The sequence below is a fragment of the Phyllobates terribilis genome, unplaced genomic scaffold (assembly GCF_046119375.1).
Source record: "Phyllobates terribilis strain yellow unplaced genomic scaffold, ASM4611937v1 Scaffold_9__5_contigs__length_417890890, whole genome shotgun sequence".
NCBI lineage: Eukaryota > Metazoa > Chordata > Amphibia > Anura > Dendrobatidae > Phyllobates > Phyllobates terribilis.
In genome coordinates this window covers 279847770-279866513 of record NW_027362769.1, presented here as the reverse complement: position 1 = coordinate 279866513, position 18744 = coordinate 279847770, and the positions used below count along the sequence as shown (strand labels likewise).

At 45.7% G+C, this 18744-nt stretch overlaps 1 protein-coding gene across 5 annotated transcripts in view; it reads right to left on the bottom strand.

The window, feature by feature from the left end:
- TBCCD1 (TBCC domain containing 1) overlaps positions 1–18240 on the bottom strand; it is a 97450-nt gene extending 79210 nt beyond the window's left edge. For 3 of the 5 annotated variants that reach the window (XR_012250736.1, XM_073647827.1, XM_073647828.1), the window contains exons 1-2: positions 17786–18239; positions 15195–15350 (exon numbers count right to left, since the gene is read on the bottom strand). Coding sequence is in view for 4 of the 5 variants with exons in the window: in XM_073647827.1 (XP_073503928.1) it covers positions 15195–15350; positions 17786–18208 (579 nt within the window). In the remaining variant the exon portion in view is untranslated. Of the gene's footprint in view, positions 1–15194; positions 15351–17785 lie in introns of all 5 variants that reach the window. The other 2 variants (XM_073647830.1, XM_073647829.1) reach the window with 2 other exon arrangements.
- Between the last annotated feature and the right edge of the window lie 504 nt (positions 18241–18744).

Below are 18744 nucleotides of genomic sequence, written 5' to 3'. Positions count from 1 at the left end.
CGGACCCGGGTACCATAGAAGCTGTTAAAAAAAAAAAAGAAAAAAAAAGAAGAAAATAAAAAAAATAAATATTATATTTACCTTCTCATGGCCCCCGGTCTACTGGTCTTCGCTTGCCGGCAGATCGCGGTGGACTGAAGGACCTGCGCTGACATCATAGTCATGTGACGGCAGGTCCTTCAGTGTACTGTACCGCGAGCTGCCGGCACGCCAGGACGGAGCGAAGCAAGACTGCGGGGGTAAGGTAAGTATAGATTTATTTTTTAACATTCTTTCGGTCACACTATATAAATACATGCCGTGATGCTAAAATCGCTTGGAAAGCGCTCGTCAACCCGCATGCGGAAATGCATGTGAAGAACGCTTCACATCTGCATGTCCCTGGCAGGAAAAACGCATGTACAATCTTTCTCGACAGCCGAACTCCTACAGTAATGGCCAGAGATAGTGACAACATTGCCTCTGGCTGCTTAAAATCCCAGATACTACGATCAATAACAATCGCAGCATTTAGAAGGTTGTGAGAGGGATCTCTCTCATCCCATTGGTTCCCCCACAACGCAATCACAGGGAGGCGATATTGGTCACGGCACGTGGAGGTCAAATAATGACCACCAGGTCTGCCAGTTATGGTGGCCTGTTAGACCCAGCACAATGTATGGGCCACTACAATGTATTCGGCACTACTATGGCATATTTTCAATTTTCACTCTGGAACAACCACTGTGTCTGTTTCTGGAAAACACCCAGTCATTTTTTAATTTTCACACCCAACGTTACACAGTTCTGTGACGTACCTGCGAGTCGAAAATGCTTACGACACCCCTAGAGAAACACCCTGAGAGGTGTAGTTTCCAAAATGGGGTCACTTGTGGGTGTTTTTGCTGTCCTAGCATCTTAGGGGCCCTGCTAATGCAACATGGCACCCGCAATCAATTCTAGCAAAAATTGCAGTCCAAAAGTCAAATAGCGTTCCTTCCCTTCAGAGCCTTACCGTGTGCCCAAACAGTAGATGCCAACCACATATGGAGTATTGCCGTACTCATGATAAAATAGACCCACCAATCCATTGTGCAATCCCTCTTGAAAATGTGAAATTTGGGGCTAAAGTAACCTTTTCGTGGGGGAAAAAAAGCCATATATAAAATTTTCATGAGCTATTATTAAATTCTGTGAAGCACCTGTAGGTTCAAGATGGTCATCACACGCACCTATGAATTCCTTGAGTGTTGTAGTTTCCAATTAGACGTATCTGCTGTTTTGGCACCTCAGGGGCTCTACAAATGCAACATGGCATCCGCAATCTATTTCAGCCAAATTTACACTCCAAAAATCATACAGCACCGATTTCCTTCCAAGCCTAGATGTGTGTAATAATAATAATAATCTTTTTATCTATATAGCGGCAACATATTCCGCCACGCTTTACAATTCAGACAATTTACAAACATTATGGGCGCTGTCCTCATAGGGAATGCAGATTGTGAGCCCCAATCAGAATGTCTTTGGAGTGTGGGAGGAAACCAGAGAACCTGGAGGAAACCCACACAAACACGGGGAGAACATACAAACTCCTTGCAGATGCTGTCCTTGGTGGGATATGTTAACCATTGAGCCACCGTGCTGCCCAACAATGGTTTTCAAAAGCATATAGAGTAGCCATGTACTCGAGAGAAACTATTAGGGAGAGCGGCGGAGGGCACCACAATAATAAATACGCTGTAGTGTTCAACCCGTCACATACTAAGGGGCTATAATTCAATCGTATGCAACAGGAAAGAAGTATGTATGGACAGGGATCACCAATATTTAATCATATAATTTTATTGAACAAACAACTAGACAAACATTCCAAAAGTTAAAACATTTAAAAAGCACAAGGCTTAAATGTAACAAGCCACACCACAATATTGTGTGGACTAAACCTCAAGCATAGGGTCATGGTAAATACAAGCTGGCACACTCCAAAATTATAACATTACTAGATGGTGGCCAGATTCAAACGCATCGGGTATTCTAGAATATGTATGCGGTACCCACTTTTAATACAAGGTAAGGCAGAGGACATGAGAAGTGATACTCACATTAATACAATCTATTATGCTGTAGGCACAACCATATTTAGAAAAATGGAAAACTTTTACCTGGGAGAAATACCCATAATGCCATGCATGTGGTGTATACAAAGATACACAGAGAGGTAATAATTCTTTAGGTATAATGTTATAATTTTGGAGTGTGCCAGCTTGTATTTACTATGACCCTATGCTTGAGGTTTAGTCCACACAATATTTTTAACCCCTTTAGCCCCGAGGGTGGTTTGCACGTTAATGACCAGGCCAATTTTTACAATTCTGACCACTGTCACATTATGAGGCAATTACTCTGGAACTCTTCAACGGATCCCCCTGATTCTGAGATTGTTTTTTCGTGACATATTGTACTTCATGATGGTGGTAAAATTTCTTCGATATCACTTGCGTTTATTTGTGAAAGAAAAAAGGAAATTTGGCGAAAAATTTTGCATTTTTCAAAATTTGAATTTTTATGCCCTTAAATCAGAGAGATATGTCACACAAAAGAGTTAATAAATAACATTTCCCACATGTCTACTTTACATCAGCACAATTTTGGAACCAAAATTTTTTTTTTATTGAGGAGCTATAAGGGTTAAAAGTTGACCAGCGATTTCTCATTTTTCCAACAAAATTTACACAACAATTTTTTTTAGGGACCACATCATATTTGAAGTCACTTTGAGGGGTCTTTATGACAGAAAATACCCAAAAGTGACACCATTCTAAAAACTGCATCCCTCAAGGTGCTCAAAACCACATTCAAGAACTTTATTAACCCTTCAGGTGCTTCACAGGAATTTTTGGAATGTGGAAGAAAAAAAATGAACATTTAACTTTTTTCACAAAAATGTTACTTTAGACACAATTTTTTTTATTTTCGCAGGGGTAACAGGAAAAAAAATGGACCCCAAAATTTGTTGTGCAATTTCCCCTGGGCACGCAGATACCCCATATGTGGGGAAAAACACTGCTTGGGCGCATGGCAGGGTTCAGAAGGGAAGGAGCGCCATTTGACTTTTTGAATGTAAAAATTGCTTGAATAATTAACGGACACCATGTTGCATTTAGAGAGCCCCTGATGTGCCTAAACAGTGGAAACCCCCCCACAAGTGACACCATTTTGGAAACTAGACCCCTCAAGGAACTTATCTAGATGTGTGGTGAGCACCCTGAACACCCAAGTCCTTTACAGTAGTTTATAACATGGAGCCGTGAAAATAAAAAAAAAAATCTAACTTTTTCCTCAAAAATTATGTTTTAGCCCCAAATTTTTATTTTCACAAGGGGAAGAGGAGAAAATGGACCCCAAAAACTTGTGCAATTTCTCCTGAGTACACCAATACCCCATATGTGGGGAAAATACAGTGTTTGGGCGCATGGCAGAGTTCAGAAGGGAAGGAGCACTGTGTGACTTTTTGAACGCAAAATCGTCTGGAATCGAGAGCAGACGCCATGTCGCGTTTGGAGAGCCCCTGATGTGCCTAAATAGTGGAAACCCCCCACAAGTGACCCCATTTTGGAAACTACACCCCTCAAGGATTTTATCAAGGGGTATAGTGAACAATTTGAGCCCAGAGGTACGACAAAGAATTTAATAACATTAGGCCATCATATTGAATAAATTGTCGTTAGTCTTGAGCGCAAGTGCTCGCTACTTGAGTTTGCATCGGGTACTCGGGTATGCACCATGTATCAAGGGTGCTCGAGTGACATGCTCCAGTCCCCGCCCGCATGTTTCATGGTTATTAGACACCCCAAAAAAAAACATGCGGGGATCGCTCGTGCATGGCAGGCAATCCCCGCAAGGTTTTTTTGGGCGCGAAGCATATGGGGCGGAGACTCGAGCATGTCACTCGAGCACCCACGATACTCAATGCATACCCGAGCACCCGATGCAAACTCAAGTAGCGAGCACTTCCGCTCAACACTACTTGCCATATAGTCATCTTTTTTTCTTTTTTTTTTTTCACTTTTGAAAAAAATCCCAACCCTAGCCCAACCCCTAACCCTAGCCCCAACCCGAGAGTTTATTTTTTACGTCGTTCCTCGTGTGGTATAAGTGATTAGACAACTTTATTCTTCGGGTCAGTGCGACTACAGAGATACCATAATCATATCGGGTTTTTATGATTGACAGCTGTCACACACTAAAAGACGCATTTTTTTGTAAAATCTAGTTTTTGCATCGCCATATTTTGAGAGCTATAATTTTTCCATATTTTGGCCGACAGTCATGTGACTGCTTGTTTTTTGCGGGATGAGTTGATGTTTTTATTGGTGCCATTTTCAGGCATATGACATTTTTTGATCGCTTTCTATTCCGATTTTTGGGAGGCAGAATAAACAAACCAACAATTCAGGATTTTTTTTTTTCTTATTCTGCTCCGCGTGCAGTAAAATTGATAAGGCAGCTTTATTCTTCGGGTCAGTACGTTTACAGCTGTACCAAATTTATATTGTTTTTCTATGTTTTGGCGCTTTTACATTAAAGCAATTTTATAGAAAAAATTATTTTTTGCATCGCTTTATTCTGAGAGCTGTAACCTTTTAATTTTTCGCTGATGGAGCTGTATGGCGGCTTGTTTTTTGCAGGACAAGATGACGTTTTCAGCGGTACCATTTTTATTTATATTCGTCTTTTTGATCGCGTGTTATTCCATTTTTTGTTTGGCGGTATGATGATAAAGCCTTGTTTTTTGCATTTTTTATTTTATTTTTTTTACCGTGTTCACTGAAGGGGTTAACTAGTGGGACAATTTTATAGGTCAGGTCGTTCCGGACGCGGCGATACCAAATGTGTGTGCTTTTATTGTTTTTTTTTCATAATATTTATTGATGGGTACATTATATTTTTATTTTTGGTGGATTATTTTTTTTATTTTATTTTTTTAATATTTTTACAATTTCTTTTTTTATTTTTTTTTTTTCACTTTGACAGTTTTTTTTACTTTTATACTTTGTCCTACTATGGGACTTTCACTTTTTTTATTCTGATCGCCTGCATAGCACAGTAATGGAGCACCATCCCTGTGCCATGCCGGCTGTCAGTGCTGCACAGGGAGAAGATAGTTTGGTCATGCACTGCGCATGACCAAAAAAATTTTCCTGCTGTCTGGTGACCCTGTTGTTGTCATGACGACATTGGGTCGTCATGGCAACATCCGGGAAGCCTCGGTAGACAGCGCCGCATGCCGGAAGAGGAGGCGAGTATTGCGATCACCTCCCCTTAGCCACCGCAATGCTGCGATCGACTTCTATTGCAGCATTGCGAGGGTTAATGTGCCGGGAGCGGTGCGGGACCGCTCCCAGCACATTGTTACAGCTGACACCCGGCGGCGATCGCGCCCGCACAGCCTGTGTGCGCGCGATCGCAATGACGTATTAATACGGGTCAGGCTCTTAAAGCCTAGGGCACAGACGTGTATTAATACGTCTTGGGCTTTAAAGGGGTTAAGCCTTGTGCTTTTTAAATGTTTATCTAGTTGTTTGTTCAATAAAATTATATGATTAAATATTGGTGATCCCTGTCCATACATACTTCTTTCCTCTTGCATACGGTCCATACATACTTCTTTCCTCTTGCATACGATTGTACTCGGGAGAACTGCGCAACAAACTGTGGAGTTCATATTCTCCTTTTACCCTTGTAAAAATGAAAAATGTGGGGCTAAAGCGATTCTTTTTTTTCACTAAAATAAGTAATTTTTCATTTATTTCTTTCAGCTTGCATTAATTCATGAGAAGCACCTAAAGTGTTAAACTTTTTGAATACTTATACTGACATATAGGCTCCTTCAAAGTCACTTCAAAAGTGAAGTGGTCCCTAAAAATACAGGTTTTGTAGCTGGAAAAAAAATAAAAAATAAATAAAAATAATAGTTGATGACATACCTTTAACCCCTTCACAACCCTGGGACTTTCCGTTTTTTGGATTTTCATTTTTTGCTCCCCTTGTTCCCAGAGCCATAGCGTTTTTTTTATTTTTGGTCAATATGGCCGAGTGAGGGCTTATTTTTTGCAGGACGAGTTGTACTTTTAAACGCCATTACTAGTTTTACCATATCGGGTACGGGAAAAAAATTCCAAGTGCGGTGACACTGCAAAAAAAGTGCAATATCACCGATGTTTTTTTTTTATTATTTTTTTACCACATTCACTGAATGCTAAAACTGACCTGCCATTATTATTCTCCAGGTCATTAAGAGTTTGTAGACACCAAACATGTATAGGTTTTTTTTTATTTAAGTGGTGAAAAAAAATTCCAAAGTTTGCAAAAAAAAAAAAAAAAAATGGCGCCATTTTCTAAGACCTGTGGAGTCTCCATTTTTCGTGATCTGGGGCTGGGTTAGGGCTTATTTTTTGCACGCAGAGCTGAAGTTTTTATTGATACCATTTTGGGGTAGATCCGATGTTTTGATCGCCCATTATTGCAATGTTGCAGCGATCAAAAAATGTAATTCTGGCGTTTAGAATTTTTTTCTCGTTATGCCGTTTACCGATCGGATTAATTAATTTTTTTATATTGATAGATCGGGCGATTCTGAATGCGGCAATACCAAATATGTGTATGTGTTTTTTTTAAATTATTTTATTTTGAATGGGGCGAAAGGGGGGTGATTTAAACTTTTATATTTTTTAAAAAATGTTAAAAACATTTTTTTTTTCACTTTTTGCATGCTTCAATAGTCTTCATAGGAGAAGCAGCAACTGTCTGATCGCCTCAGCTACATAGAGGTGATCATCACATCACCTCTATGTAGCAGAAATGGTCCTGTGCTATGAGTGCCGACCACTAGGTGGCGCTCATAGCGATCAGCTCATGACAAACACTGGAGTCTGCTGCAGACCCAGGGTTGTCATGCCCACGCATCAGTGACCCGCAATCACATGACGGGGTCACCGATGGGCGGGGTAAGTGACGCGTTTCCGGCACGATCATGTTAAATGCCTCTGTCAGAGATTGACAGCGGCATTTAACATCTTAACAGCCGTGGGTGAATGGCGATTCCACCCGCGGCTGTTGCGGGCACATGTCAGCTGTAATAATCAGCTGACATGTGCCCGGTTCAGTGCGGGCTCAGCGCCGGAGCCCTCACTGAACCAGAGGTTACAGCCTGTTACGTACAAATACGGCACAGGCTGTAAAGGGGTTAACCCCTTTAGCTTTGCATGTTAATGACCAGGCCAATTTTTACAATTCTGAACAGTCACTTTGAGGTAATAACTCTGGAACACCATGGATTTTGAGATTGTTTTTCGTGACATATTGTACTTCAGGATACTGAAAAAAATCTTCAATGTGACTTGCTTTACTTTGGGGGGGCGATCAGAAATTTGGCATAAAAAAAAGTTTTAAAATTTTACAATTTTCCAACTTTGAATTTTTATGCCCTTAAATCAGAGAGATATGTCACACAAAATAGTTAAATAACATTTCCCACATGTCTACTTTATATCAGCAAAATTTTGGAAACAATTTTTTTTTGTTATAAAGGTTAAAAGTTGACCAGCGATTTCTCATTTTTCTAACAAAATTTACAAAACCATTTTTTAGGGACCACATCACATTTGAAGTGACTTTGAGAGGCCTTTATGACAGAAAATACCCAAACGTGACACCTTTCTAAAACTGCACCCCTCAAGGTGCTGAAAACCATATTTAACAAGTTTATTAACCCTTCAAGTGCTTCACAGGAATTTTTGGAATGTGGAAAAAAAAACAACGAAAATTTAACTTTTTTCACAAAAATGTTACTTTAAATCCAATTTTTTTTTTTTTTTTCGCAAGGGAAACAGGAAAAAAATTGACTCCAAAATTTGTTGTGCGATTTCTCCTGAGTAAGCCTACAGCCCATATGTGGGGGAAAACCACTGTTTGGGCGCACGGCAGGGTTCGGAAGGGAAGGAGCGCCATTTGACTTTTTGAATGTAAAATTTGTTTGAATAATTAGCACACGCCATGTTGCGTTTGGGGAACCCCTGATGTGCCTAAATAGTGGAAACCCCCACAAGTGACCCCATTTTGGAAACTAGACCCCTCAAGGCACTACTCTAGATGTGTGGTGAACACCCTGAACCCCCAGGTGCTTCACAGAAGTTTATAACAGAGGCGTGAAAAAAAAACAACAAAAAAACACTAACTTTTTCCACAAAAATTATCTTTCAGGCTATGTGCCCACGATGCAGAAATGCTCCGGATTGTACATGCGGATTGTTCATGCGTTTTTCCTGCCAGGGACATGCGGATGTGAAGCGTTCTTCACTTGCATTTCCGCATGCGGGTTGACAAGCGCTTTCCAAGCGATTTTAGCATCACTTGGAAAGTGCTTGACAACTAGGTCACACTATATAAATCCATGCAAACGGCATGGATTTATATAGTGTGACCGAAAGAATGGTAAAAAATAAATCTATAATTACCTTCTGATGGCCGCCGGTGTCTTTATTCGATGCATCTTGGTTTGCCGGCAGCTCGCGGTAGCTTAAAGGACGTGCCGAAGTCAGCGTCGCGTGACCCGTCACATGACTAAATGACGTCAGCGCATGTCCTTTAATCTACCGCGATCTGCCGGCAAGCCGAGACGAGCACACCGGGGCCCATCAGAAGGTAAATATAATATTTATTTTTTATTTTCTTCTTTTTTTACAGGTACAGTGGTACCCGGGTCCAGAGGAAAGTCTCCTCTTCTCCAAACCCGGGTAACATCCGCACATTGAAACGCATGGAATGCGCATCTGCAGATCCAGTGATGCGGATTCCATGCGTTCCAATGCAAGTCAATGGGGGTGAAAACGCCACGCTTCCGCAAAGTAATTGGTAGTGCTGCGGATTTTTCCGCAATGATAATCCGCAGTGGAAATTTCTGGAGCATGTGCACAACACATGTTCCCCAATGATAATCCACATGGCAGACCTGCTACCAAGCGTTTCTGCAGCGGAATTGCCGCTGCGGAAAACACTTAAAAAAAGCATAGTGGGCACACAGCCTTAGCCCCAATTTTTTTATTTTCACAAGGGTAAGAGGAGAAAATGGACCCCAAAAAGTATGCAGATACCCCATATGTGGAGGAAAAAAAAAAAAGAAACTGTTTGAGGGTTCAGAAGGGAAGGAGCACTGTGTGACTTTTTGAACGCAAAATTGGCTGGAATCAAGAGCAGACGCCATGACGCATTTGGAGAGCCCCTGATGTGCGTGCCTAAGTAGTGGAAACCCCCCACAAGTGACTCCAGTTTGCAAACTACACCCCTCAAGGATTTTATCAAGGGGTAACATTTTGAACCCAGAGGTATGACAAAGAATTTGATAACATTAGGTCATCATATTGAATAAATTGTCGTTAGTCTTGAGCGCAAGTGCTCGCTACTTGAGTTTGCATCGGGTACTCGGGTATGCACCATGTATCGTGGGTGCTCGAGTGACATGCTCCAGTCCCCGCCCCACATGTTTCATGGTTGTTAGACACCCAAAATAAAACATGCGGGGATCGCTCATGCACCCGATACAAACTCAAGTAGCGAGCACTTGCGCTCAACACTAGTCGCCATATCATTTTTTTTTTTTTCTTTCTTTACTTTTGAAAAAAATCCCAACCCTAACCCTAACCCAAGGGATCCATTCACTATAGTGAGACAGCAGAGTTACTCTGGACTCCGTCTGGCCTCTGGTTAGCGGTGTCTTTTTTTTTTTTTCCTCCTCAGGAGGTTCACAAAACTGGGCGAGGGCACTTTTATGCACGGACACTGAGATCACAGGCCAGACGGCTTCCACAGTGCCTCCATCAGCCTCATAACAGGGAATCTTCCGCCGGGGGTTCTGTCTGAATCACGTATTCCAGAGATTTACACAGAAACCCCGGTGTAAGCACTCAGCACAGAATAAATGTGAGCAGAGCCGATATTTGGGACGCAGAATGAACAAATCAGCAGCAGGTGAATTGGTTTTATTTATTTTTTTATGCCGTTCCTCGTGCAACTTTATTCTTTGGATCGGTGTGATTACAGCGATACCAGATTTATAGCGGGTTTTTATGATTGACAGCTGTCACACACTAAAAGTCCCTAGTTTTTGCATCGCCATATTTTGAGAGCTATAATTTTTCCATATTTCGGCCGACAGTCATGTGACAGCTTGTTTTTTGCAGGACCAGTTGACATTTTTATTGGTATCATTTTCGGGCACGTGACATTTTTTGATTGCTTTCTATTCCAATTTTTGGGAGGCAGAATAAACAAAAACCCAACAATTCAGGAATTAGTTTTTTTTTTTTTTTTATGTCGTTCCGTGTGTGATAAAATTTATAAGGCAGCGTTGTTCTTCAGGTCAGTACATTTACAGCGATACTACATGGATATTGTTTTTTGATGTTTTTATACATGAAAAACTATTTTCTAGAAAAAAAAAATTATTTTGTATCGCTTTATTGTGTGAGCTATAACTTATTTTTCCACTGATAGAGCTGTATGGCATCTTGTTTTTTGCGGGACAAGATGACATTTTCAGCGGTACCATTTTTATTTACATTTGTCTTTTTGATCATTCCATTTTTTGTTTGTCGGAATGATGATGAAGAATAATTTTTGCTTTGCTTTTTTTTTTACTGTGTTCACTATAGGGGTTAACTAGTGGGACAGTTTTATAGGTCAGGTCGTTATGGACGCGGCAATGCCAAATGTGTACTTTTTTTTCATGATAATATTTATAGATGCAGTATATTTTTATTTTTTTGGATTATTTTTTCATTTTTTTTTAATTACTTTTTTTTTTCACTTTCTGACACTATAAGGCTGTGTGCCCACGATACGCTTTTCAAGTATTTTTGCTGCTTAATTTGCACAGCGTAAACGCTTGCAAAACGCTTGGTAATCCATCCCCCATGGCCCCCAATGTTAAGCATGCTGCGGAATTTTCCGCAGCGTATTTTATGTGAAGAAAAATCGGCAGCATGTCCATTATTAGTGCGTTTACGCATGCAGAATTGCCTACTCAATGTGTTTGAAAAACGCATAGCAATTCCGCATGTCGAAAACGCATGTTAAATTCCGCACGCGTTTTTCTTGGCAAGGACATGCAGAAATTAAGCGGAAATTTTCCGCTTCATTTCTGCATCGTGGGCACATAGCCTAACTTTTACACTTTGTCCCACTATGGGACTTTCATTTTTTGCACGCTGATCGCTTGAATAGCATCGAGATGCAGCAGCAGCATCCCCTATGCTATGCAGTCTGTGAGCCCTGCAGACACAAGTTAGACAGATCATGCTCAGTGCACGATCTATCTAACTTGCTGGTGCCCCGGATGTCGTCATGACGACATCGAGTCACCATGGCAACAATCGGGATCCCGTGTTGACCGTGCAGGGTGTCAGATTCAAGGTAAGAGGGGCGCTCTTACCTCTGCTTGCCCTGGAAATGCTGCGATCGACTTTGTTCGCAGCATTTCGGGGGTTAATGTGCCGGGAGCGGTGCGAGCTCGCTTCTGGCACATAGCTGATTCTTACAGCTGACACCCGGTACTGACATCCGGCGGCGATTGCCCTGCACAGCGAGCGGGCGGGCGCGATCACTGGTCAGTAATAGTACGTCCCTGGTCAATAAGGCCCAGGGTGCAGGTATGTATTATTACTGACAATGTCAGAAAGAGGTTAAAGGGCTTTTCCCATGAACAAAAGTTCATTTTAAAAATTGGCTGTGTCTGACCATGTATGGAACATACCACATCTCCTGGGCAGGGGGGAAGCAAAAGACAATACAGACATTACAGCAGGAGACTGCAGAGGATTCATTTTGTGAGGTAAAACATTGTTTAAAAACAGGCAGTGAAATATTTACATCACAAAATGAATCCTCTGTGATCCCCTGCTGTAATGTCTGTATTGTCTTTTGCTTCCCCCCCTGCCCAGTAGCTGTGGTATGTTCCGTACACGATCAGACAGACAATTTATAAAATGAACTGTTGTTCGTGGGAAAACCCCTTGAACTCTTTGTAAGGTGGCTGGCGGACACTTACTGGATGAGAGATATGTATCACAGAAGTGTATGTCCTCTGTCACGTAAACCTGAAGTAATGCTCTAGTACACACAGTACTACAAGGGGTTAATGGGCTAAAACAAGGGACCAGTTTAATGTGAGCATCTGAAGAGCTGGGCGGGATGGCTACCCATCATATCTCCACCCCTGGGTGTGGCTCACATTGTAAAATGGGACCTGTTTATCTCACACATGGTCTGTGTGTGGAGGTGTGCAGACCTCCAGGATTGCGTGCCTTTGCTAACAGGACTGAGAAGCTGAAATATAACCCAAGCGGGTGAACCTGCAGTATTGTATGGACTTTTTATGTTTCACTTTGTGCCGGACAAAGGCTGTATTTAAGTTTTCCTGTGATGCGGTTTATGAGGAGTGAAATAAACCAGCCGGACTTTTAAATAGAAACTGTTCCTGTAATACCTCAGATGGCTCCCAAGTGAGCAGCATTATTACACCTTTTAACAACCTAACCAAAAAAAAAAAAAAAAATCACTACAACAATAATGCTGATGTACAGTAGACATGTGGTAAATGTCATTTTTAACTATTGCGGTATGACTGTTTTAAGAGTATACATTAAAAATTGCAAGTTTTTCAAAACTAGTTACATTTTAGATATTTTCATAAATAAACGCAAATCATATCAACCTAAATTTACTACCACCATGGAGTACAAGTTATCACGAAAAAAACAGTCGCACAATCACTGATATGTAGAAACATTCCAGAGTTATTACCTCAAAGTGACACTGGTCAGATGTAAAAAATGAGGCTTGGTCAGTAACGTCAAAAGTGGCTCGGTCTGGAAGGGGTTAAGCTCAAGAGAAAGGCAAATGTATTAGGTAAATATTGCTTCTTTTTGATTGAGATTTACAGGTTCAAGGTTTGAGTGACAAATTACAACATTTTCCACACTCCCTGACCGGCCTTAGGATAGGTCATCAATGCTAAAGTAGTGGACAACTTCTCTAATCATATTGGGTGAGTGGGGGTGTATAGAGAAGGCGATTATAGGTTCAAAGCCCTAAGGGGGGGCTAAAAGACCAAAAAAAACCTACAATTTCAAAACAGTCACCCAATTAAAAATAAACATTTTGTATCTCCATGTGTACAAAATGCCAACTTGGCTACTGCTTCACTGCAAAAGATACAATAAAAGGTAACCAGAACCCTAATAATCAACTGAAACAAAAAAAATAAAAAAAATTGATATTAGAAAGTGGTGGCACATTAAAACATTTTTGGTGTCACCATAATCAAACTGACATGACGAATCATAATGCCAGGTCATTTTTGCCACAAAGAAATAGAATTACAGATTTCTCAATTTTATCAGTATTGGATTATTTTCCTGTTTTTCAGTAAATTATACGGTAAATTCAATGTCATTCACAACTACAACTTGTCCTGCAAAAAACAACACCTGATATGGCTCTAGCAAAGAAAAAAGAAAAAGTGGCGCAAAAAAACAAAAGCAAAAAGATGACAATTGGCTGCAGTGGGAAAGGGTTAAAGGGGTATTCCCATCTCCAAAATCCTATCCCAATATGTAGTAGGTGAAATAATTTACCATATTAGCAAATAAACTTACTAAATTTCTATTTGAATGTATCAAAATAAATAATGTCCCTTACTTCATATGCAGGACATTGCAGTAGCTTAAGTATCCATGGTTACGACCACTCATAGTGACAGTTGTTAGTGGTCTTACCGATGGATACTTAAGCTACTGCAATGTCCTGCACATGGGTTTTAGCGACATAGCTTATCAAAAGAACTATACTACATTTCCAATTGGAGGTGTTAGCTAATATTACATTAAGGCTGTGTGCCCACGATGCGTTTTTTAAGCGTTTCCGCAGCGGCAAAAACGCTGCAGAAACGCTTAAAAAACGCATGGTAGAAGGCCTGCCATGTTCCCCAATGATAATCTGCATGTGCTGTGCACATGCTGCGGAAATTTCTGCTGCGGATTATCATTGCGGAAAAAAATGCAGCACTACCATTTATTTTGCGTAAGCGCTGCGTTTTCGCCACCATTGACTTGCATTAGAACGCATGGAATCCGCATCACTGCATCTGTACATGCGGATTCCATGCGTTCCAATGTGCGGATGGTACCCGGGTCTAGAGGACAGGAGACTCCTCCGGACACGGGTACCATAGGAACAGTGAAAAAAAGAATAAAATAAAAAATAAAGATTATATTTATCTTCTGGCGGCCCCCGCTGAACTCGTCCTTTCATGCCGGCAGATCGCGATGGACTGGAGGACCTGCGCTGACGTCATAGTCATGTGACGGGTCACGCGACGCTGACAGGTCCTTCAGTGCACCGCTGATGGCAGCCAGGACGAAGGGAAAAAAGACACCGGGAGCCATCAGAGGGTAAGTATAGATTTATTTTTTACCATTCTTTCGGTCACACTATATAAATCCATGCCGGTTGCATGGATTTATATAGTGTGACCAAGTTGACAAGCACTTTCCGAGTGATGCTAAAAATTGCCTGGAAAGCAATTGTCAACCCGCATGTGGCAATGCATGTGATGAACGCTTCACTTTCCGCATGTCCCTGACAGGAAAAACGCATGTACAATCCGCATGCGTTTTTTTCTGCCAGGGAGATGCAGAAACGCTCAGGAAAAAATCCGGAGCACTTCTGCATCGTGGGCCCATAGCCTTACTACATACTGGGATAGGCTCTTGGAGACGGGAATACCCCTTTTAAGGATTACCTTCCATTCAAATTAAATGCATTGGCAGACAGTAATTTTTTTAAGGCATGGATTGATTGAAAATAATAACTTGAGGCGTATTCACCTTCTATTCTCCACGGATCCAGTGCAGGCTGTTATGGTGGTCCACTCCAGCTTTGGGAAGTGGCACCTGCCCTGTTTGGCAGTCAAAGCACTGCTGAAGTCTAGGTGACTAGACGAGAGCTTCATCTGATGTTTCTTCATGCCCAAGAGAAATTATTTTACTTTTGGACAACCCCCTCTAAATGGGAATTGTGCCGTCAACATCTATCCAAAATTATTCTGAGCTTTTGTTTGGTAAAACTGACAAAGATTAAATGCAGTTTGTTTTTACCTTGTTATGAAAATGTGACTGTCCAGATAAATCAGGAGTAGGTGATCTAGCTCTAGGACTTGGCCATTCATCCCCAATCAGAGAAGTGCGCAGAGAGACCTTATTAATTTGTTGTATGTACAGGAAAAGCAGGAACTGCAGGGTGTCCACCGAGAGCTGTACAGGAAAGATCATCAAATCAGCACTGGTAGAAATGGGAACACCTATGAACAGGGCGGCGGTGTGCTGGCCAGCAAACTGTCCCTGCCATACTTTACACTACCGCACAACTCCAGACTTTTACAAGCAGATAAAACCCAAACAAAAGCGTACTTAGTTAACGCTATTTTGATCAAAAGCAGCATAAAAGCCATCTCACCATCACAAGGTGTACCCATTGGGACCGTCCTAGTATTAAAACCTTACCTTAATGTGAATAAAGGCAGCAGGACAGAGGGCCCCAACTGTTCTGCCATTGTTTCTTGGGTTTTGTCTGTGAAATGGCCAGTGTGAACACGCTCTTACACATTGCACATATACCAACTTATACTCTGGCTCATTTCTTAGGTTTTGCTATATTTTCTTGTACTTTGTACAGAGGCATGACCCCCGTTTCGGCACCAGACATTTATCTATAGTTTCTCATTGACCACGTCCTGGTCTGTCCTTGTTCACATTGAGGTCGGCTGACAAGGTGAGGTTTTAATACTAGAGACAGTTTAGGACTGTCTCGATTGGGTACACCTTGTCATGATTAGATAGCATTTACGTTTTTTGATCAAAATGGTGTTAACCAAATACCACATGTTATTTACAGGTACTGTTACCTTACTATAGGGTACACGCGGAACTTGTTTTTCTTGGGCTTTACCTGTAAGATGGCCACAGTGTGAATGAGCTCTGACGCAGTGCACATAGGGTCATTTCTTTGGTTTTAGTAGCAGATGCACCTGTAATTGCAGCTCAGTCCCATTCAGGTAAGGAAACCGGGCAGAAATCCAGGGCCCAGCCCCAGCTCCCAGCATCACCTGCTCTACCATCATCATGGAGCAGCTTTCCCCCCAGTCCTATGAAGAGTGGGGAGGAGAGACCTCCCGATGCCAGGAGGGGCCGCTGCGGCCGGCCGGGCATGGTGGGGGGGCGGCACCGTGGACGCCTGGGGGGGCGGCACCGTGGACGCCTGGGGGGGGGCGGCACCGTGGACGCCTGGGGGGGGGCGGCACCGTGGACGCCTGGGGGGGGGCGGCACCGTGGACGCCTGGGGGGGGGCGGCACCGTGGACGCCTGGGGGGGGGCGGCACCGTGGACGCCTGGGGGGGGGGCGGCACCGTGGACGCCTGGGGGGGGGGCGGCACCGTGGACGCCTGGGGGGGGGGCGGCACCGTGGACGCCTGGGGGGGGGGCGGCACCGTGGACGCCTGGGGGGGGGGCGGCACCGTGGACGCCTGGGGGGGGGGCGGCACCGTGGACGCCTGGGGGGGGGGCGGCACCGTGGACGCCTGGGGGGGGGGCGGCACCGTGGACGCCTGGGGGGGGGGCGGCACCGTGGACGCCTGGGGGGGGGGCGGCACCGTGGACGCCTGGGGGGGGGGCGGCACCGTGGACGCCTGGGGGGGGGGCGGCACCGTGGACGCCTGGGGGGGGGGCGGCACCGTGGACGCCTGGGGGGGGGGCGGCACCGTGGACGCCTGGGGGGGGGGCGGCACCGTGGACGCCTGGGGGGGGGGCGGCACCGTGGACGCCTGGGGGGGGGGCGGCACCGTGGACGCCTGGGGGGGGGGCGGCACCGTGGACGCCTGGGGGGGGGGCGGCACCGTGGACGCCTGGGGGGGGGGCGGCACCGTGGACGCCTGGGGGGGGGGCGGCACCGTGGACGCCTGGGGGGGGGGCGGCACCGTGGACGCCTGGGGGGGGGGCGGCACCGTGGACGCCTGGGGGGGGGGCGGCACCGTGGACGCCTGGGGGGGGGGCGGCACCGTGGACGCCTGGGGGGGGGGCGGCACCGTGGACGCCTGGGGGGGGGGCGGCACCGTGGACGCCTGGGGGGGGGGCGGCACCGTGGACGCCTGGGGGGGGGGCGGCACCGTGGACGCCTGGGGGGGGGCGGCACCGTGGACGCCTGGGGGGGGGCGGCACCGTGGACGCCTGGGGGGGGGCGGCACCGTGGACGCCTGGGGGGGGCGGCACCGTGGACGCCTGGGGGGGGGCGGCACCGTGGACGCCTGGGGGGGGCGGCACCGTGGACGCCTGGGGGGGGCGGCACCGTGGACGCCTGGGGGGGGGCGGCACCGTGGACGCCTGGGGGGGGGCACCGTGGACGCCTGGGGGGGGGCACCGTGGACGCCTGGGGGGGGGCACCGTGGACGCCTGGGGGGGGCACCGTGGACGCCTGGGGGGGGCACCGTGGACGCCTGGGGGGGGCACCGTGGACGCCTGGGGGGGGCACCGTGGACGCCTGGGGGGGGCACCGTGGACGCCTGGGGGGGGGCACCGTGGACGCCTGGGGGGGGCACCGTGGACGCCTGGGGGGGGGGCACCGTGGACGCCTGGGGGGGGGGCACCGTGGACGCCTGGGGGGGGGGCACCGTGGACGCCTGGGGGGGGCACCTTACCTTGCTCCTGGCCGCCTCGTACTCGTCCACAGAGGAGCAGCAGGCCACACATTCCGCCCACTCCAGACTCTTCTGGGCGCTGCGCTCAGTGAGGCAGTGGAAGGCCTCATAGTAGAGCCAGGCCGTGTCCTCCGCCAGCTGCAGCTTCCCGCACGCTATGTGCCGCCACATCGGCCAGCTGAGGCGCGGGTAGCAGCCCTCTGCCGAGCGCGCTCTCACGTACGTTGCCATCTTCCGCAGGTAGTGCATGCTAAACTTGGCCGGCGGAGGGAACGGCAGCGCTCCTATCAGGAACGGCTCTGTTTTCACCCAGACTTGCACTTTGTAAGCGTCCATAGCCACAAGCACAACTGCGGCACCTATAGCCGCGTCTGATGACAACTCTGACGTCTCCCTGCCCTGGAGGACGTGACGCAAAGCCATGGAAACCAACCTCTGTGGGAGGAGCAAAGAAAGCGGAACTGCCGGCGAGAGCAGAGAAAGCGCGCCATAGTAATCGCAGTAGGACGTTGTATTAGCGCCTCCAGGCCAGCAGGTGGCGCAGCTTCCATAGTGGGGGCTCCAGGGACCAGCCGCGCGCAGCACCCTGATTCTCCAGCGGTTCTTTTGAGAAAGAATGGAGCAGAGGTGCGCATGCGCGACCTTTCATCCATTCAGACTGATTTGTTGGAAGTCCAGTGGTCAGAAGTTAACTCAGTGAGCAGGAAGTTATCGCCTATGATACTAATAGGGGATAACATCCAAACTTGGTACTACCCCTTTAAGTGCTCACACAGACGTCTATGCAAACCCGTCAAAGCAAGGACCGCACTGTACAGACTGGCCGTGACTTGACTGACCCGAGCGTCACAGCTCCATATGTGTCTGAGGCTACGCTCAAGTCGAGGACGTACTAAACTGCATATTGGGATGATGGGCTGCAATGCTAGACTCGACCACTAGATGGCAGCACATTTTTT